Source organism: Sus scrofa, chromosome 14, assembly GCF_054392235.1.
Source record: "Sus scrofa isolate SSC_HxYL_T2T_F1_AM1 chromosome 14, Sscrofa_HxYL_maternal_Yorkshire_Landrace_v2.0, whole genome shotgun sequence".
Lineage (NCBI taxonomy): Eukaryota > Metazoa > Chordata > Mammalia > Artiodactyla > Suidae > Sus > Sus scrofa.
In genome coordinates, this window is record NC_139396.1 from 37,070,724 (window position 1) to 37,093,528 (window position 22,805).

The following is a 22,805-nucleotide window of genomic DNA, read 5'->3' on the forward strand; positions in this document are numbered from 1 at the left end:
CCGGCAACAATAGGAAACGTCAAAACTCGGAGAGTCAGCCGCTCCGGCAGCTGCAGCCTGAGGCGCGCTCAGTTCGGAGGGATCCGGTGCTGTTTCTGGGGTTCTGCTCGCCGTCACCTCCACCGGGCGTGAACAAGCAAAGTCCGAACAGACTTCTCCATGGCCTGGGCACCGGTTCCCGGCTGAACATTTTCTTTTTGGCTAAAAGCCCCCGCCCAGAGGCCGATTCGTCGCGGCGGCGGTGGAGATCGGAGGTTCTCAGGTACGGGCGTCGGCCTAGACATTTCAGAGCTCTTGCTTCTCTTCCCTGTACACCCCTACTTCTCGGAAATAATGACAGCCGGTGCTGGGCAGTTGGTAGAAACTTGCCAACCAGCGAGACTTTGGGACCAATGACGGTGCAAAACACCGTGAGTGACAGCAGTACTGGCTTATTACATTTAGGGAGCCGTGTCAGGAGGCGGGAGTAAGTGTGTTCCTAGGCCACTGGGGTGTAGGTCAGCTTGGAACCCCAGGTATGACCCGGCTTCATTTTGAAAGAAAGCCGGGAAATTGAGGATGACTCTCTTCTAGCCTAGGTGTTGCTTTTCAAGTAGAGTGGGGGTTTTTTGGTGCGTATGCACAATTCTTTAACTTTCCGGTAATATGAAGGCAAACGCATACAGTTAAGGTTACGATGGATTGTCAGTAGTTTCAGCCGTTAAACTTTGGTCATAAAGTTGCCAAATTCTTAATTTGTCGTCTCTTGTATCTGAGTGGGTTCCAGTTTCCTATTTGGTGGGTGCTCAGTTAAATATTACTAACTGGGTGAAATCAGAAATGGATCCCGAACCTCAGTCATTTAAGGGTTTTGTTTGCTTTTATTTTTATTAGGTCTATATGTACTTAGTAATTTAATCATTGAATTTTTTTTAACAAGTGGGAATTTTAATTTTCAAAGATCACAGTTGTCTCTTAAAATCAATAGGTCATGACCTTTATTAGTAAATTATCAAAGCAAAGCTAATTTATATTTTCCATTTCAATTTTTCCTGTTTGTTTTTAAATGTTTGGAGTTTGGTAACCATATTTCTGAGAGGGGAGGGATTTTTTTCCCACCAAAAAAAAAAAAAAAAGAGATTTAAAAAATTGAGCAGATATCAGAATGCAAAAATTTTATACTATTTTCAGTTTGAGTCAGAAACTTGCCATTTTTATTGAGTTAAGTGGACAGTTTGTCTTGAGAGACTGTACACGATATGGCAGCTGGCTTTCCCTCCCGCGAGGAGTCCAAGAGAGAGCACCCAGGACTCTGTTTTATAACCTAAGCTCAGACATGATATCACTACTGCTGTATTGTTTTGTTAGAAGTGAGTCAGTAAATACAACACAAAGTCACTGGGAGAGGATTACACAAGGGTAGGAATCCCAGGACACAGGATCTGTGGGAGTCATCTTAGGGGCTGCCTAACATAGATGTCCAGGATGATTATTTTTAGGAATTCATAGGCAGGAATCACTGAGCAAAAACACATCCAAGAGAAATGCCTGATTGTAGTGAAATAGACAGACTTATATACAAGAATTATCTTTCTTGGAAAGGTTTTTTTTTTTTTTTAATTTTTGGCGATTTTCCCCGTACTCATTTCCTGAATTGACTTATTATTTCGGGGAGGGTAGAACTTTGCTTGAGGGATGATGTGTGTGAGAGGAAGGTTTGTGATTTTTAAGGTGTTCGTGAGCAGAGCATATCTCAACTGAAGATCGTGTATTCTTTACCCATTGCCATTTTATATGGTTGAAATGGTTTCAGAATAAACATGAGCAAAAATAGCTTTTAAGGTGGAAAGAAATTAGCAAAGGCTAGGGAGAAGTAAGCCTTTCTAGTGTAGAAAAAAAGAATGTGGTAATCTGTGCTGATATGAGAGCAAATAGGAATGAGAGAGGTGTGTCAGAACAGAAATGTTTGTGTGTTTTAAAGCATTATTAGGTGACAGGTACCACCTTCTTTCAGCATTACCTGGATGCACATCACCAGCACAGCTTTTGTTAGTGAACCAAATAAACTTATTGGAAATAAAAGGCACAGCCTTCGTTTATTGTGACACTATTTTGGCAGTGACCCACTGTAAAATTGCCCATGCTTCTTCCAAGTTTGAAAGATGTTGTAAATCCTTAGTAAAATATTATTCAAGTTTATCTTTTATACATCAAGTGCTCAACACCAGCCTGACTGTGTCCATTCTCAAATTGTAAATTTGGCTTTTAAATGGGTGCTTCCTTTCAGGTTAACATACTGCATTTATAGTAGGTTACAGCCAATTAATTAGTTTTGGGCTCTTAGATGTCTGCCAAATTTAAGAGATACTTTTGAGAATAACACAGTTGAAATACTTCCAGTCACAAAATATCTTATGGTAATAACTAGCCATACATCATAATTTATTATACTTATCAACAGTTTAATAAGGGATATTTTGTGTGTTTATTGTGCTTTTGCATATATGAAAAGATAGTCCTTTTCCTTATTTCACAGTATAAAAAGATTGAATTACAAAGAAATTTTCTTTGATCAGAATGCATTGAAATTAGTTATTCAAATGTATGATTTTATAGTTCATCACTAAACCAACTGCTACGTACAACTATTTTTTTTCCTACATTTTGATTCACATTTGGAAATAGGCTAATCTATTGACTGATCTGTGATAATGTTTCAAATTCATTAATGCCAAGTCTATGAATTCTACATCTAATTCATTGAATTATTTTACTTAGCATTTTAATTTTTTTTTTTTTTTTTTTTGCTTTTTAGGGTCATACCCGCAGCATGTGGAGGTTCTCAGGCTAGGGGTCTAATCAGAGCTACAGCTGCCAGCCTATGCCACAGGCAGAGCCACGCCAGATTGAGCTGCGTCTGTGACCTACAATACAGCTCATGGCAACGATCGGATCAACCCACGGATCAAGGCCAGGGATCAAACCTGCAACTTCATGGTTCCTAGTCAAATTTGTTTCCACTGCGCCAGGGTGGGAACTCCTTTCTTATCATTTTAAAACAACTTTAATGAAATACATCCCCCTCTAGAAATTTCTGTTCCCTGTTTATTTTTTCCTCATAGTTTTATTTTTCTGACACTTACTGACATAGACTCTAAAGTAAAACTTGAATGTGTTTATCTTCTATTTAGAGCAAGTGTTTTTGTGATAGAGAGGTGAGAAAAGATATTTGGTTTCAAGTTTAGGCAGAGGTTTAGGCTGTCTGGCTCTGTGATCAGCAGTTTGTATTCTGCAAGAACAGATTGCGGAGAATTCCATAACCTATTTGAAAGAAGTAACAAGATTTTAGTAACGGAGCCATGCTTAGAGAACGCTATGTGCTTGTCCTGAGTTATGATTTATAGAACATGAACAAAGTTTGATAACTTTCTTTTATTTGAAAGTTAAAACCGACAGTGGAACATTTTTTGCAAAAGAAGCTGAAGAAATTAAATAAACCCCCAGTTCTCCACTGTTTGGTTACACTTTAAATGACAATCTCAATTTTTATATTTGTTTCAGTGCCATTTGGTAACACTCATTATAGAATCAAATTAAAGATCAGGAAAAATACTTTCGGAAAACAAAGAAATATTGTAAATCTTTTTGAATTAAAAAAAACCCCTAGAAGTGGTATGCCTTTTAGTAACAAAAACTGCTCTTGCAGGACCAGATCTTTAAATTTAATGAGTGTGTTTTTTTTTTATGTGTTTAATGTACCCTGTGACCTCTTAGTACTTAGCTATTTCCCTTTTCTCCTTAGAAAGACCTCCTTGTGGACTTACCCTTCCTTCATTTCTCTACAATTGTTGCCTTTCAATGTTAGAAGTGTGATTGGTTATCAAGTTTTTTTTTTCTTTTCTCCCCCCCCCCCCCCACAATCTGTTATAAACTACCTTGGTGGTCTGTTCGTTTGGAAGTAGAGAAATAAATGCTGGGCTGCCAATTTGATTATAAATATGGAAAGTATTTTCTCACAGAATCTTACACCACTGAGTAATGTCACATGATAACACTTAAAAGATTTTTAAAACTTAAAGTACCTAAAAATCTAGTTGTTACTTTCTAGTTGGAAAAAAATTGAAAATTTCTAAGAAGATATAATGAATGAGTGAATTTCCCCATCTCTAAGTCTTAATAGAATTTGCATTTCATTGATAACTCTTGGTACACATTTTAGATCTTTATCTGAGATAGGAAATTTCCACAATTTAGACCCTTAAATATTGAAGAAAACTAACAATTTATAATAAATATTTAAAATAGCCCATTCGTGTCACTTGTCACAAACCAGTGATTTAACACTGCTTGCTCAGGAAAAGACTTTATGGAATATTTAAAGCAGAATGCTTTTTTGAGACCTCCAGACTCCTTTGTATTCTTCCCATCTTCCACTGCGAGTTATCCATCCACCTAACTGATGTGTAAACCATTCTTTATTACACATCTTGTTTCCACAGCATGTGCTATTTGAATGCTTAGTGCCATAGAATTACTCAAAAGTTGTAGTGCAGTATATTGTTTTAGAATAGTACTTTATTTGGGGTTTAACTTGTTACATAGGCATCTTTTGATTAAAACTGCTTATTTTACAGATAATTTTGTAATAGATATACCAACAGCTGTTAATAAAGTGGTCTCATTCTTTTATGGAAATATCTTTTGAAAAGAGAACAAGACATTACCAATACAGTCAAATACCATCTCTTTAAGAAATGTAGCCATCTACTGGAAGTAAATAGAAAAATATTCTCATAAACGTTAATAATAAACTTGACAGAGTGCTTGGTAATTAATCTAATCTATATTGCCTTCTCAGTGAAGTGCCTGTTGCAACAGGTTCATTTGGGCTACAACTGTGTCTCTTTTTTAAAAATTGAGAAAACTGCATATAAAATCATGTCAGAAAAGTACAGCTATTTCATTAGAAAAAAGAAAGTCAGGATTTACAGACTGCTGTACTAATTAAAAGATGCTTTTGCATATGTTATCTCAGTTAAGGCTCATAGCAGTCCTAAAAGATAGGTAGGAGTTACTTCCCTGTTTTTATAGGAAACCAAAGATCAGAAACCTCATCTGAAATATCTAAGGCCACACAGCATATATGGCATAGTTGGAATTCAAACTTTATTTTTTTAAACATTACATGAATAATTCATTTATAATTGTCCTTGAACAGTGGAATATAATTTTATTTTAGGAACGCCAACTTTAAATTCACCCTGCAGAGTAGCAGTGTCAAGAATACTTACACATATCTCTCAAGCAAACATGATGTAGCCTACAGTCTCTAATCTCAACATAATAAATCTAGGTATTACTTTTACAAACCAAAAGGCCTAAATTCTTAGTTTTTTTTTTTTTTCCAAAAAACAGGCTCTTCTAAGTTGTTTGGTCAATGTGTAATAAAAGTACTATTATTAATGTCTGTTATTTTAATAGAAACAGGAATACACAAGTAGTGAGGATATTTAAACAACTTGACTGATTTTTAAAATATTTTTAACAAATTAGATCATTACTTCCACAAATTAGAAATATTATAAAATAAATTAAAGCACATTAGTTTATGTACTTTAATTTTTAATAAGTAATTAAACCGGTTTTCTTTCATGTGTTTTGCATTTATGCTGAGGTTTTTTTATTAGGCCAAGTCCATCAATCCTTTTGCATTTACGCTTTTACTCAGTTATTGATATATCCTAGTAAATAGTGAAAACGTTTTTATAGGATTTGTATCTTTAAGGATCTGTGTTCCTTGATCCTGTCTTCTTTTGGTCTGTATAGTACATTCATTCCACAAAGTCAGAGGTGATTCAGAGATCAGAAATTTTTAATAATTAGTTGGATTTCTTTAATTCTAAAATCAAGAAATATGCTTAAAAATACAGACCTCAACAATTATTGATTTCAAAGATCTAAGAATAACATGGTCTCCATGAAGCTCTTTATAATTCAAGTTCCTGGGGATGTGAAGATGTTAATAGGTCTTCAGTGGAAAGTTCTTACTTATTACATGATTTATTTTATGATATTGAGTCTTCCCATGGAGTCTTACAGTTTTCATTTCTAGAAACAAATTGATATTGGTTAAAGAGGATGGTCTTACTGAACTGCCAAGAAGGTATCTCTGTTATCACTGATATATTTACTAGTTATTATTTTTTTTTCTCCTAGCAAAGGTAAATGGTGTCTCCAAATTCACAGATCCTAAATTAGTGAAATTTAGACCCAGGATTGTAACTACTCAGATAATTAAATCGGAATAATCAGGTGTCCTCTGAAATGGGAGAACCAAAATAAGAGAAATCATTTAAAAGAGGCTAAATGATTTATGGTGACTATAAAATACCTGTTATGGTAAATTACCTTTGGTTAGCTTCGCCTAACCCCCCTAAGGGATAAGAATCATTCACTGTGTTTCCGATGAGAAAAATGAGGACCACATACTGCTAATCAAATTCCATGTTGGAGTTTGAACCAGATCTTTTTCCCATCAAAGCCGATGTGCTTTCCGAGGGACGGTAGTCTGAAGGAAAAGATGCAGCTGGGCGCAACAGTGGAAATAATAAGCAGTGACCAAGGTAAAAGAGGTGAGAGCTAGTGATGAAGAAACATTGCCTTTGCCATCGTGGATTCTGACAGTTCTGGGCATAAGGTTTGGTGGTTAAGAATAAAATCTTTCAACTCAAAGGGACCTAAATTTTCCGTTTGCCAGCTCTGAGGTCTTGGGCAAAGTTGTCTAACCTCTCTGGTTTGATATTTCTTCAGCTGTAATATGTACCTATTAAGGTTGTTGAGGATTAAAATGAGATATTAAAATTTTAACAGTGCTTGGCATAGAGTATTAAATAAACTATGGTTTGTAGCACAAAAACAATATTTTTGTTTAATATGTTATTAAATATTATATAAAAAAATATTGTGTGCATAAGGCTACGTACAAAAGGAGGGAACACATCCAGGAATCCCAGGCCTTAAATCTGCACACAGAAAGTTGAGGGGGTATTTTCCTCCTACTTTAAAAATAAAATCCTGGAGTTCCCGTCGTGGCGCAGTGGTTAACGAATCCGGCTAGGAACCATGAGGTTGCGGGTTCGGTCCCTGCCCTTGCTCAGTGGGTTAACGATCCGGCATTGCCGTGAGCTGTGGTGTAGGTTGCAGATGCGGCTCAGATCCCGCGTTGCTGTGGCTCTGGCGTAGGCCGGTGGCTACAGCTCCGATTCAACCCCTAGTCTGGGAACCTCCATATGCCGCGGGAGCGGCCCAAGAAATAGCAACAACAACAACAACAACAACAAAAAAGACAAAAGACAAAAAAATAAATAAAAATAAAATCCTACCCTTTAAAATAAAAATTTCTATCAAAAATGACAAAAATAACCATTACTATTTTGATGTTTGCCTTCACAGGGGTCTCCTACTACTCTTAAACAGTAATACGAGCATTTATCTCCTTAGTGATGGTTTTCAGTCTGTATGATATTAATTCATAATGAGTGTAATTAGCAGTAATTCTTAAATTTAGTGCACATCAAACTCAAACAGTTCCAAATTCATATGTTTAAATTCCTCTAATGGGAGATTTATGTTTACAAAAAGGTTACAAAGTTAATAAAAATAACTGATCCATTCCATTTACCCAGATCCACCAATTTTAAACATTTTCCAGCACTGCTTCATCATTCTGTCTGTATGGAGATAGTTTTTCTGAACCATTTGAGACTAGTTGTTTACGTTATGCCTTAACAATTCAGTGTTTTTCCTAAGAACAAGAATATACTCTGACAAAGCCACTGTATAGTTACTAAATTCAGAGAAGTTAACATTGATACAGGATTTTAAACTGATCTTCAGCCCATGTGTCTAGTTTTTCAGTTATCCCAGTAATGTCCTGCATAGCTTATTTTTTCAGTATAAGATCCAGTCTACACATAGCATTTAGATGTCATGTTTTTCAATCTCGTTTAATCTGAAATGATCCCCTTCATGGCACTGGCAGTTTTGAAGAAAGAAATTATCATTTATATACTCTTTTTTGAGTTTCTCTGATATTCCACGTGGTTAGATTCAGGTTATATACTTTTGGCTGGAACACTGTAAAACTCTTATGTCCTTCTCAGAGTATCATGTCTGGAGGCACATGGTGTTAAGTTTGGACATTTGGTTAAATACTGTCTAATCTCTTAATTTCTTTTTGTAATTAATGACTAATATATGTGAGGAAATAATTTGATACACTGTAAATCTTCCATTCTTTATCAAACTCCAGATTTGGCACCCAGGGATAATTCTTGCCTGAATTATTTTTTCTATGAGAATTGTAAAATGACAATTTTTCTCACTCATTATTTGAAAGTTTACTGTAAGGAAGAGCTTTCCTTTCTTCTTTATTTATGTATGTGTGTATTTATTTATTTATTTTGTCTTTTTCTATTTTTAGGGCCACATCCACAGCATATGGAGGTTCCCAGGCTAGGAGTCTAATTGGAGCTGTAGCCTCCTGCCTACGCCACAGCCACAGCAACACGGATGCGAGGCCAAGGATTGAACCCGCAACCTCATGGTTCCTAGTTGGATTCGTTTCCACTGCACCACGACGGGAACTCCTATTTATGTATTTATTGATCATCAGTGTAGACTCACTCACAAATTCTTTTTTTTAACTTATTTTATTGAATTACAGTTCATAAGTGCTCATCATTTTCAATGTATGAAAATAAGTTTTTGTCAAAACAAACTAGGTAACATTTTATTATTAGCTGTGGAGTAAACTTATGTAAAGTTATCTCATAAATCATATATATGTATTTTGAGCTATATGTTATCATTATATTATATGCAAATTATCACCTTAAATATGAAGAAACCAAAGCTTAAGAGTATTCAAGCAAATCCCCTAAGGTCCTGTAAGTGCTGACCAGTGGTGTCAGGATTTGAAGTCTGTTCAGCTTCAGAGTCCACAACACTATGCTCTCTCCTTGACTTGCTTCACAACTTCTGCAATGGCTCTCCCGTCCTTTTGAGAGTTTTACCAGTTTTCTGACAGTTCCACACACATTCCACTTCCTTCACCTTAAGGAAAATTTGGGAGTGGGGTGGAACACTGAAACTCTTTCCTTTCTCCAGAGGATAAATTTATTATATCAATCCTTCTCAAGTGATTTGTGTGTTCTGCCCCCCCCCCATATCAAGAACTGCTTTAAAGGGAAAAAAGAAATCCCACAAGGGCAATTTGCAATATTATTTAGCAGTAGAAGAATAGAAAATGCAGTTTTCTTTGTATCATGTGTATGTGAACCTCAAACCTCCACCCTCCCCGTCATTTTTTTTCCAATACCAAGAACCAGCTGCTGTTTTTACCTCTTTCTACCTGCTAGATGCTTTCTGAATTACTTTATCCAGTGCTCTATTTAAGTGATCCTCATTAAAGTCCAGAGCCTAGGGAAATCACCCTGATTCTGTGTTCCCTAGCAACATCCCTGAGGGTAACAACAGCTGCCAAACCATATGCTGCTAGAAAGATGTTGTAGGGAAAGTACATACAAATTGATATTAAATGTCGTATCTTGAGACTTCGGATTTCATAGTTGACATATTTGATTACTTACCTTTAGTGGTACAAACACAAAAAGAAAATCTGGATGAACTTAGCAATTAATTAAATTTCTAGATATTTTCTTGCTAAGACAAACAGAAATAGCCATGATAAACATTTTGAAAACTTGGTCTTAAAATGTTATATGTGTGCTATAATGTTGTAATATGACATGGCATGTTTAAACATTAAGGAAACTTAATTTTAAACTCCTTATAAATTTTTGTTGATATTCTGGGTTTTTTCTGTGTTAATCATTTTTATTCTGTAGTTTTGCCTTTTCTAGAATGTCATAATTTGTGTCACATTCAGATCAGCTTCTTTCACCTGGTAATAGGCATTTAAGTTTCTTCCATATATTTTCATGGCTTGTTTCTTCTTTCTATTCTATCCTTCCCTCCTTCCTTCTTTCCTTCCTTCCCTCTCTATCTTTTTTGCCACATCTGTGACATGCAGAAGTTCCAGGGCCAGGGATCGAACCCTGGCCATAGCTGCAACTTTGTCACTATAGCAGTGACAATGTTGGATTCTTAACCTGCTGAGTCACCAGGGAATTTGTAGCTCGTTTCTTTTTAGCACTAAATACTCCACTGTCTGCATGAACCACAATAAATTTATCCATTCATCTACTAAAGGACAACTTGGTTAATTAGGGGTTTTGCTAATTGTGACTAAAGCTGCAGGTTCATGTACACGTATTGTGTGGACATAAGTTTTCAACTTACTTGGATAGATATCAGGGAGCATGAATGCTGGACCATATGGTAAAAGCATGTTCATTTTTTTGTAAGAAACTGTCAAACTGTCTTCCAAAGTGACTGCCTTTTTTCTTTTTTTTTTTTTTTTGTCTTTTTAGGGCCGCACCCTCAACATACGGAAGTTCTGTAGGCACCAGCCTATGCCACAGCCACAGCAATGTGGGATCTGAGCCACATCTGCGACCTACACCACAGCTCATGGCAACGTTGGATCCTTAACCCACTGAGTGGGGCCTGGGATCTAACCCATGTCCTCATGGATGCTAGTCGGGTTCATTAACTGCTGAGCCACAGTGGGAACTCCATGATTCTACCATTTTGAATTCCCACATCCTTGCTAGGATTTGGTTTTCAGTTTGGGATTTCAATCATTCTAATAGAAAATAAGAATTTAATTACTACAGCTTAACCGCTGCTTCAAGAACTGCCACCATCATTGGTATATGTGTCGTAGAGAAGAAAAGTTACTACTTTTTGTGGTTTCTTTGCAAAAACAAATTTCCCCACACTTAAAAATTATTAATGTGTCTTTCTCTCTGTATACCACCCTCCATCCTTTATAGTTTAAGCTTTTGGGTTTCCAAGCAGTTCACATTAAGGAGGAAGAGTGAAAAATTGGACTGTTTTTTTTCTATCTGATCAACAAGTAGCCTGTTAAAATGACCGTTATCCAAATGATAATAATTCCATAAATATACATGACTTTTTAAATATTTAAGAAATTATCCTTGATAGTTTTTGAAATTCCACTCAATTTTCAAATTATTCCTAATAATTTTCAGAATTTCTGGTCATCAGTGGATTTGGGAAGGGGTTGCATTATTTTTAATGATTACTCCGTATTGTAAACAATTAGAACAAAATCATATTTTAAGATTAAGTCATGCTATGAAATTTAGATTCCAGGAGTTCCTTCCCGTTGTGACTCAGCAGTAATGAACCCAATTAGTAACCATGAGGATGCGGGTTTGATCCCAGGCCTTGCTCAGTGGGTTAAGGTCCAGTGTTGCCGTGAGCTGTGGTGTAGGTTGCAGACACAGCTTGGATCTGGGGTCGCTGTGGCTGTGGAGTAGGCCCGCAGCTGCAGCTCCGATTCAACCTTTAGCCTGGGAACCTCCATATGCCATGGGTGTGGCCCTAAAAAAATAAAAAAGAAATTTAGATTTTAAATGAAAATCAGCTTTTTCCTCCAAATTTTTAAAACATACATGTATTAGTAGTCAATTTGCATTTTTAAAACAAGAATATTTTGTTTGGAAAAGAGGTCATGAAAATACGTGTTTGTATTAGTTAATAGATCCTGATTTCATTTTTCTCAATTTATTTGCCACCAAAAAATTACTTATTTTTCAAAGTCAAGATCAAACAGGAAGTCTAGGCCTGTAGTTTTCTAAGTATTTGTATATGAGGAAGTCCAATATTTGCAAGAGCTGCTCTGCTTGGAGGCCAAGTGGAAGTGGAAGAGGCTGGAGCACACCTCTCCTTCCCTGCCTTGGCCCAGGTACCTCTGAGGGGTCCCTTGGACTATGTGGAGAAGAACTGGAAAGTTAGTCTAAATTGATTTTTATTTAAAGCAGCAACAGAGCCAAATAGTCATTACTGAGCTCTTTATCATGGAGTTCTAGGTGTCTAATTTATAAGGTTTCTGAATTAGACTTCAGGGCCTATGTTACATTTTATTACAGCCTACAACTTAAGCGCAGGCTGGCAAGAATTAAATGCAAAGCCTGTTTCACAGATGTTATGCATCTGGGAATTTGGTTAAAAGGGGCTAGCTTAGCTTAGCCTGAGTTGTGATAAAAAGCAGCGTGTAGAGGCCTTTTAAGTGAAGCCCTGTGCTCTGATCAGAGTTGTATTTAATACTGGCCCATAAGTCCACATAATTATAATTTGTAAGAATCTTTAGGACGTCAGTAACTTTTAAATCTTACCCTGTGAAAAATGGTTATGTCACTTGTGGACTTTAAAAGTGCTTAGCAAACTGAGATAAAGGTGATAATCAAACCAAATTTTTCTCCATCCAAGTTTTGTACTTATGATTTGCCAAGTAGTCTTTGCAATTTGCTACTCCATTTAATATGCTTTAATGAGGGATGTTAATTCTGATAAATGAATACTTCACGTCGGACTTGTTATACTGCAGGGAAAGGTGGATTACTTTTTAAACGTAGCCTTCTTACTGCATTCTGGCCTTCTCCCAGGCTTGCAGATGGGTCAGGGGCTGTGGAGAGTGGTCAGAAACCAGCAGCTACAGCAGGAAGGCTACAGTGAGCAAGGTTACCTCAGCAGAGAGCAGAGCAGGAGGATGGCGGCCAGCAGCATTTCTAACACCAGTCATCGTAAACAAGTCCAAGGAGGCATTGATATATATCATCTTTTGAAGACGAGGAAATCTAAAGAACAGGAAGGCTTCATTAATTTGGAAATGTTGCCTCCTGAGCTGAGCTTTACCATCTTGTCCTACCTGAATGCGACCGACCTCTGCTTAGCTTCCTGTGTTTGGCAGGACCTGGCGAACGATGAACTTCTCTGGCAAGGGTAAGTTCAACCCACCATGTCTGAGTCAGATATCTCTAAAGAGAATTTTTGTTTGTTTGTTTTGGTGCTACTTGTTAGCATAAACTTCAACTGGAGAAAATTTCATCTACTTTTTATATTTTTTTTCTAATAACTATTTCATCAATGCAGTAGGCAAGGAGATAATCTTGCTGAAGTGAGAGTAGATTGTAGAAATTTTAGCAGCTGTTACACCAGTTTAAATTTAAGCTATAACTCAAAGAATGTTTGGTGCCAATAGAATCTATGGAACCTAGGTATACTCCTTAATAACATCGTAGAGTCATGAAAATGAAAGAATCATTGAATCTTGAGTTTTCTAGCATTCTTTACTAAAGTTTATTTAAGTCTCATTATTTTAAAATGAGACTTTTGAACAGTATAAAACATGTCTAAAAACAAGTTTTTTTGAGACTTTAAACAATTCCTCAATGAAAATCTATGGAGAGAATCAGTTATCTAAATAGCTAAACTATAGTAAAAATGTATTACCAGTAATGACATTTTTAACTCAGGCTTCCTGATGCTGCAAAATTATGGTATTAATTATATAGTCAATTTCTCAACCTCTAAATAGATTAAAAAATCAATATCATCTTGTTATTTTTCCCTTGTTATAATGAAGATACTGTGGAAGTGAAAGGAAATTCTATTAGTAATTAAAATATAATTATTAATTTTTAATTTTTTATTATAAGAAGGAAAAAAGTACTTTAAAACTGGCTCACTTTTATAATCTTTTTTCTACATTTTATTACTCCTAATCAAACTTAATTTGTGATCCTGTATTTGAACTTTGAAAAAAGATTTATTTCTATGCTTCTCTGAATTCAGACAGAATGTAGTATTCATTTGGGATTTAAATCTGGATTGTTCACTTGAAAGAAATGCTTCCTTTATTGTTTACCATATAATTATGCCTGTATCTGTGACACTTGGATTTTTTTTTTTTCTTAGTGATAAATTAAAGGCTGGCTTAGTTTGTAAAAATTCAGATATTGAGAGGTTCTGTTGCTTTCAATAGCTTAGTAATAACAGTCAGAAACTATGGAAATAGACTATTAAAATACTGATAATTTTCTGAACAAGTTACTAAACTCATTTTAAAATCAATGATTTCATTTGGTTGGTAAAAATATGGGAGGGACATAAATTAATGATTTAAAAGATATTCCCATGTATTTGACCCATGATCCTCACAAATTTTGATGTTGCATGCTGAGACAATAACTTTCTTGTTTTGCTTTAAATTGTACGTGTGTGTGTGTGTGTGTGTGTGTGTGGAGAAAAGGAAGTTTGAGCCAAAAATCAATATTGAATATCAGAAAGTGAAACTGTGATATACATCTAGAATTTCTAGCCGTTATAATAAGATAACACATTAACTTTCAAATAAGAACCAGAAGCTAGTGCCTCTGCACAGAGTTGGAAACAAGTATCCCAGTGTGTAGAAATAGTGCATTTTAAGGTATGAACCATTAGCATTTTAAGTATTACAGATTTTATGAACAATCATGTATAGCTGTGACAGTAAAGAACCAGTGTTTTGAAGCAGTATCTTTAAAAAAAAAAAAAAAACAGCTAAGCTTAACATCACAACTTTTGATGTAAGTATTGAAATTATAGCATTACAGTTTTTCCCTCTGCCCAGCAGTCTCCCCCATCCACCACCCTATTCGGTTTTCTTTCGAAACACAGCACATAGTTCTTAATCCTGTTTAGCCTCTTGGTTAAGATTTCAAGCTCAGAAGTAAGGTCCTTGGATTCAAATCCTGCCTCTACACAAATTAGCTGTATGACCCTGGGCAGCTCTTTTATGGTGTCTGTGTTTCTTTATCTGTAGCACCAACAACATGGGATTGTTGTTAGGATTAAGCAAGTTAATACTATGAAAATGCTTTAAATAATACCTGGCATCTAGTAAGCACTTGATAAATGTTAGCTATAATAATCGTTCTGTTTACCTTCAGATAGTATCATGAATATTATTAATCTTTGTAACCCACATTTATTAACTGCTGTCAAAATTTCTAAGTTGAAGGCATTTGTCTATCCTACTCTAGTAAACAAATAAAACAAGTATAAATTTAACATTTCAAATTTTAGAGCTGTAAAAATCCAATTTTACATCATTTCATATCACAGTTTTATCATGTGTATACATGTTTAACTTAGGAATTCATCATGGTCATGTTTCCTCCTCTGATTTTATCTTACTTACAGATTGTGTAAATCCACTTGGGGTCACTGTTCCATATACAATAAGAACCCACCTCTAGGATTTTCTTTTAGAAAACTGTACATGCAGTTGGATGAAGGCAGCCTCACCTTTAATGCCAACCCAGATGAGGTAAGTGAAGAACTGGAATGTTTGTAGCTGTTGAACTTTTATGATTATCTTGCTGTGATGAACTTTATATGGATTATCTTCCAATAGAATAAACTTGCAAGTATAGTAACAAGTCACTGAACATGACCTTTCAGTCAGTGGGAAGCCCAGTATTGAAGGTATGCTATATGACTTAGTCCTTTCTTTCTATCTTGCTGTGCCATGTTCTAATCTTGCTACCTGCTCACTGCATGGCAGCTCCCAAGACATATACACAGCCTTCTACCAGACCTGATTGAGATACACTGCATTATAAGTCAAGAGCGCAAAAGACATTCATCAAACTCATCTGCAACATTTTATTCATTTTATCACTTCTATTTAGTAACAATCCTATGTTTATCGGAGATAGCCACAAAGGGCATTTTTCTTTGTAACACATCAAAATGTCTTTAAATAATGCCTTTAAGATTGTTAAATTCTATGATGACATAGAAACAGCTTACAGATTCTTTTATAAAATTGAACAATTTTGGAGTTCCTTTTGTGGCTCAGTGGGTTAAGAACCCACCTAGTATCTATGAGGCTGTGGATTCAACCCCTGGCCTCCCTCAGTGGGTTGAGGATTCTACGTTGCTGTGGTGCAGGCTGGCAGCTGCAGCTCCAATTTGACCCTGAGCCTGGGAACTTCCATATGCCATGGGTGTGGCCCTAAAAAGCAAACAAACAAAATAATTTTATTTTAATTATTTAACTCTTTCTAAAATACAACAAACACAAGTAGAGAAAAGAGAGTGGGAAATGGAGAAAGAACTGCTTAAAATTAATTGTTATTTCTTAATATATGTAAGAGTGATCAAAATGTGAAGACATTTCTTTCATTTACTCCCCCCCCACCCCTGTTCTTATTTTAATATATTCTGAAAAGGCTCAGGTTTTCAGAAATATTTAAGTATCTACTAGACTTACTCTTAGAAATGGAATAGAAATTTGTAACACTCAGAACTACTGCTTCTGGGTGGGTTATTTTCTTTGGAAAAACTTAACTAGCAATTATTTTAAACTACCTAATATCCAAAAACCAACTTTTTTCATTTGTCGTGGAGGTATTAAGGACTCTTAATTACTTTAATACTTAAGTGTACAATAATACAAATGACATTTTGAAATTAAATTGACTTTTGCTTGTTATATATGATTTCTTTGTTAAATTTTTCTTGTGCAGGAATAAAAATATAACACCGTTACAAAAGTTTACTAATACATTTACATTATCAGTTAAGTCATAGCCCCACAAATACAACAAGGTATATATGTTATAAAGCAAATGTTATATTTATTCTCTTCTTTCACCACTGTTTTTACTTTCCATGAACAGAAGACTGATGAAAGTAGAATGATTTATAAGCAAAGTCCAAATTATACACTTGAAACCAATATAATATTGAAGTTGCTAATTAAAACAGTTCATGTGACTAGCGTTATGATTAGAAATGTTGTATTGGTATCTTGAGGTAATTGATGATTACTGGAGAAGAACGGAGACAGAGTAGTATAGTGTTTTACTCTAGATATGCAAGAATCAGGAAAGGCAGCTGTTACAAGCCCTGTCTTATTATGACCAATTTATCAAGGCATACTGGCTCATGAATTATACCAAGTTGAATAAAACTATCATCTTCAATTCATATCACTTGCAAATGTTACATTCTAAGGAAAAATGTAACTTGGTAAGTACTGAGTTGTAGATTTTCAAAGTCAGAAAAGTTGGATGTAACTGTTCATACTGATTATGGTAAGTAGTCATTCCTTGCTAAAGGAGTACCAATTTTTAAACAAAGTATAAAGCATCCTTTTCATGCAAAGATGAAACTATAAATAGGCCCTTATATGCTAGAATATGATGTGGATAGTTTTATCTATCTAAATTGGAAAAGCTAGATGTCAAAATATCTTTCCATCTTTGCAGCTGCATGTATCAGACTATAGAGTTCTTGTTATACCTCCTCTAAAGTGTTTGGAGGCGGGGCAGAGATAAGAGGCAAAATTAAAGTCCTCTTTTTATTTAACAAAAACTTTAAAAAATTTTTAAGTCAAATGTTTGCTTAAAGAGGAGGTTCAATTAACTAATTAAAGTAAGATTTTTAGATCTTCAGATTTCCACTTATCCATCCTATCTCCCATTGTTATTGAGAGTTGGCTGTATTTCCTTTTTTTTTTAACTCCCTGGCCTGATTCAAAGATACTCTGGAGCATTCCAGAAGTATTGAATTTAATGTTCTAAAAGGGGCACATACTGCTGCCAGGAAGCATGGAACTGAACCATTCAAAGTGGCTTTTGGTTCCAAAATTCTGCTTCTATGCTTTTATGAACATCGGTAACTCAGCAAGCAGGTGTTGCCTAAAAGCAAAATAGAATTCTCTCTTTACCAGAATACACTTAGGACATAAATAGGGGTAGAAGGACATTGACATATTCTTGCAGGTGCAGGGAAATGAGTATTTTAATAACTATTCCACACTTACTTTCGTTGGCTAATAACCCATGTCAGTTTGGTTGTTTATCCAGTCAAATGTTATTGAAAGAGTTTCCAATAGATTTTTTTTAAACAAAACTTACCTATATGAGTCATACTTCAGCCAGGTCTTAGAATGACTCTTGCCGTGATTTTTTAGTGCCAGAAATAAGGAAGTACTTTTTGAAGGTTGATTTTTTTTTTTCCCCCCTCACTGGAGCACTGTCATCAGATGTATTATCTTGGGTTCATATAAGCCTGAGAAGTAAATTACTTTTGATGATATGTTTAAATGTAAGTGGTGTTTATTGTAAGTACCTGAGATAAGATGTATATAATTGTTCAGTATTGTAACAAGTCTACTTTTCCATAATTTCTAGTTCTGTACTTAAACATTTTGATAGCAAGCATCATTAAGATATTATAAAAATAAGAATACTTACAGCCACAGGGAACAAGATTCTCCAAAGGACATCGTTCATTTCACGGATATGGGTAACCAAACTCCACAGCAGCTGCTGGCAGTGGCTCATGGGGTGGGGGAGAACTTCTGCACAGTTTGTGGTACGATTATCTAGCACGCTGCTGTTGTATGCATGACATTGTGATCTCAGCTGTGTGTAAAGTCTTGATCTTGTGCATGAGCTTGTGTACTTTGTGGCAGGTAACCACATTCTGGTAAAGGAATGTGCTAAAAAACCATCTGTTTACACTAGGCTGTATTTCCCCTGCATGTACAAGTTACGTGTGTGATTTTATTCCACAGCAGTATAATAATAATTTTGCTTATCAACCAGTAAGCCAGTGCTTCACTTAGTATTGAATGTTTTCTTGATATAGTTATTTTTAAATCTAGAGCCTGAAATTGGTAATGAATATGGTTTAACTTTAATATATCGTAGGTTTATTTTTGTTTGTATAAATAAATACAAAATTTATAACATCTTCATTGGGGTCAGGTGAAAGAAGTCTTTCTTTTAAACTATGTTAGCACATTTTTCCTATGTTCAGACAGAAAGACCAACGTGCATACAATTTAATTAGATTTATCTGTGATAGACTCTATTATGAGAAGCATTTTAGATTTGACCTGAGCATATGTTTTAGTTGGAAATGTATAAGCACCTAGATTTAGTGATTGAAATATCCTGTTGTTCACTGACAACTGTCTGATGTTTATTTTACCTACAATCTTCTTTCTTGTTGATTTATGGATCTGTAATTCAAAATTTTCTTTCCTTTGGTCTGATAGTATTACCAAGAAAAAAAAGTAAAACTGAAAAATTGAGTCTTGACAAATAAGAGCTTTATTCATGTTCTGTATTTTGATTGTAGTCTAACATGTTAAGGAAAATGCTTGTTTGGGAAATAAGTGCAGGATGACAAATCAGCAATATTGTATTCCTATAACTACCTGTAGACATTGATTAAGTATCCAAGTCAAATAACTTGGAAGAGATCATTCATCATGGTATCCTTGGAATCTTGTTCTCTATACTAACTCTCCTAAATCTCCTGCAACACAGAGGTGTTCCCAGGGGAAGGATGACAGGCTACTAAAGATGGCTTTCAGTTTGGCAAATTTACTGCCTTTGAGGTTTTATCCTTAGTTCTACAGGGCTAGAAATTTGACTTCATCTTTCTGCTGAAAGTGGATGAGTCCCAGAAATAAATGTAAGATATAGGCAGTAGAGCCTGAGCTAGGTTAACAGTAAGATGGACATACCTTGAACAGTGCCTTGTAGCATAAAGAAAGAAAACTCCTAAGCTCTTAGCTAATGTTTAAACTCAGACATAATCAAGGAATGCTTGGGTCCTCACTGCTCTTCACTCTGCTGCTCCACTAAGCACCACCTTTATGATCTGCTACCTACAGTACCCATGTGCCCTGCATGTTCCTTCTGGATGATTTTGGCTTGAAAGAACAGAGAACCAATATTTTCTCTAGTGAGCCACTTGAAAAAATTGTGATTCTGCTTCCCTTAAATCTGGGGCTCTGCTGGTTTAAAGGCCTTAATATCCAAGGCAGAAATACTGACACCAGAGGCACAACTCAGATTGCTTGTGGAGACTACCTTCTTGCCATTTTAGGTCCTCCTGCTACTGAGCCAACGGGCCAACCTTTTATTTAAAAAAGATATGATGGTAGATAATTCAACTGCAGTTGAAGTGAGTAAACCTAATTATCAGGAGGAAATAGTTTCCACTGTGTGGAAAAATAAAGGGATATAGATGGAACTCAGGAGATGTCTGTTCAGCTATATTTTGTATTCTGTTGTGAAAGTTATTTTTAAAAAAAGAACCCACAGGGATTCTCTGATGGCCCAGTGGGTTAAGGATCCAGCATTGTCACTTCTATGGCTCAGGTTGCTGCCATGGTGTGGGTTCGATCCCTGATGCTGGAACTTCTGTATGCCATGGATGCAGCCCAAAAAAAGTAATTACAGTAATTTGCATGGGCAGGGTTTAAATCCCATCACTTAGACTCCTCACTAGATAAATAATCTTAATGGAGAAGCTGGCTCCATTCCTCAAAAGTTAAGTATAGGTTATCCTAAGATAACCAAGTTACTTCCATTCCCTTTGCCTTCCATGACATCCGTGTAATCCAGTTCTCACCTATGAGATCAGAAGAGACACTGTGGAGAAAAAGTACTATCTATGCACATGCGCACTTCTGGACATTGGTATATGAGGGTGTAGTGACAGGAGCACCTGCAGCCACCTTGCAGCCATGAGGTGTTAACAATGCACCAGGAATAGCACACCAAAGGAGAGAAATGGACCCATGACGCTTTGTGTAACCTATAAAACCTGGAGCCATAGTAGTCTGAGACTTCTTACACAAGGTAATAAATCCCTGTACTTTCTTTGAATTAAGATTCCTGTTGTTTGCAATCAAAACATCCTAATGCAGCATCATCACGATTATATCATTATTACCCGGTATCATGGGAATTTGATATGTAATCCTGAATAAGAATTATTTTTGTAAAAATAAACATTGCTAATTCTCATTAGCAAATTAATTTAATCTCCAAGTGGCTGATGAGAATTTAATTGGAGCAAAAAGAGCTGGTTGACAATGAGAGGAGTCCCTCACCCTAGTTTCTCCTCTATAAAAAATTATTTACCCCAGAGAGCTAAAATGCTCACATTAATTGGCAAAGTCCATTTACTTTGATCATCAGTAGAGTCAAAGTGCAAAACTATGACTCTAAGACACTAGATATTATCCTCTGTCTAGATAAGTTGATAACCTTCAACCTGGTACAGCTAGTCAAGTCATACTAAACTAGAGGCTATTAAACTTTCTCGAGGACAGCATGATGTATGTATGAGTATGTATTTATGTATGTATGTTTCTCTCTGTTTCAATCTGATTCATCATGTGTTGGTTTTATGATTAAAAAGACAACTTTATCCTGTGTCCATTAGGTCAACTTTATTTTACACTCTCCCTGACCATACTAGATCCTGGCCACCCTCCCTTAGCCTTCCTTGTCTCCAAGAGTCATTCCAGCATGTGGTTTAGAATCAGTCCACAGAAGGACATTTGTTGACTCAGTATAAACCTTTCTGAAGCTTCAAAGAGAATCTGTTTCCTGGGCCCCTTTCTAGTCTGTATCTAATTGAAAGATTCAGGCCTAGAATATGCCATATTTTATTAATCAGTCAAACCATCTGATGGATTTTGCTTTTGTTTTCCTCAGTGTATTATGGAAGATACTAATTTGCTACCTCATTTAGTGTGAATTGTCAGGGGTAAAAGCATACTGAAATTAGTGCACAATGTAACTGATCTAGGACTTCGAACTAGAGGAAAGAATAAAATTAGAATATTTTAGCACACGGTACTCATACTACAAATCTAATTTGTAAAATGCTGAAATGAACAAAATTTTTTTCTTTGTATGAATTTGTTACCAATTTATGTGAATATACTAGAGACTTTGCAATATTGTGTTAATATTTCAAGTACGTTTCAAAGAAAAATCTGTTTGCTTATTTCCTTGGTATACCTTATTTGACCACCTTCACACCTCTACAGTGTCCTTTGTCTGATGTGGCCACAGTTTCAGTGAAACTTGACATCACTTTCTCAGCTTTAATGTCTCTCCTATATATCTTTCCTGGATTTGAAGTTGCTGCTACCAATGTCATGGTAGATGTCACTTAAATATGAATGCTTTACTATAAATCCAAAAGACAGATTCTCCTCAATTATTGGATGTCTTCAACTGTACAGCATCCATCAATTGAATTGCAGCTTTGAAATGTGGAAGTATGAAGGAAACACTACATTAAATGCAATTTTTAACCAACTAATTGTAGTGTACATTTACCTGTAAAATTATACCATTTTTTTCTTTCATATCATAAAGGTTTTAGAGATGTCTTCTTTATAATCAAAGTCTTAAGATCTTTCTGAACCACTTATTAGCAGTTAAATATATCATTAGAATGACATGTTGCTTTTTATGTGACTTCGACCTTTAGGAGTTTATAATTTGAATTATTTACAGTGTACTTACTAGTCCAACTTAGAGTTTTTTGTTATTTTCTCTTTCCCCTTACTTGAAGTTTACGTGTTCTCTTGAAAGTCATCTGGAAGCTTTAAGCAGATAGATTCGAACATTCATTCAACAGATACTTCTTAAATATCTCCACTTACCAGTTATATGACTTTGACCTGCGGCAAATTATTTACACTCTCTGTGCTTTAGTTTCCCCATTTCTACAATGGGGACAATAATAGTGCCTACATCATGGTGTTGTTGTGAAGATTAAATAAAATAATATGTGTTAAATGTTAGTGCTTCTAAGCGCTCATCAAAATGTAGCTTTGTATTTGTACTAATGGCACAACTACACACACCATACCACCAGGGGCAGGCACTGCCCTAGGCTGCCCTAGGCTTGGGTGGTCTTCATCTCCTGGAACTTTTGGATCATAGTAAGTAAATATTTGACACCTAGGTAATGGTCCTTCATGAAGAATGTTTTCAGTCACACCAACATCTTCTAGC

At 35.6% G+C, this 22,805-nt stretch overlaps 1 protein-coding gene across 4 annotated transcripts in view; it reads left to right on the plus strand.

Moving 5' to 3' along the window:
* The first annotated feature begins 21 nt into the window (after window positions 1-21).
* Window positions 22-22,805, plus strand: part of FBXO8 (F-box protein 8) — a 36,466-nt gene continuing 13,682 nt past the window's right edge. For 2 of the 4 annotated variants that reach the window (XM_003132835.7, XM_084994345.1), the window contains exons 1-3: window positions 22-262; window positions 12,576-12,912; window positions 15,154-15,280. In XM_003132835.7, the coding sequence (XP_003132883.1) occupies window positions 12,584-12,912; window positions 15,154-15,280 (456 nt within the window). In that variant the 5' untranslated portion in view covers window positions 22-262; window positions 12,576-12,583. The remainder of the gene's footprint in view (window positions 263-12,575; window positions 12,913-15,153; window positions 15,281-22,805) is intronic. The other 2 variants (XM_021074204.2, XM_084994346.1) reach the window with 1 other exon arrangement.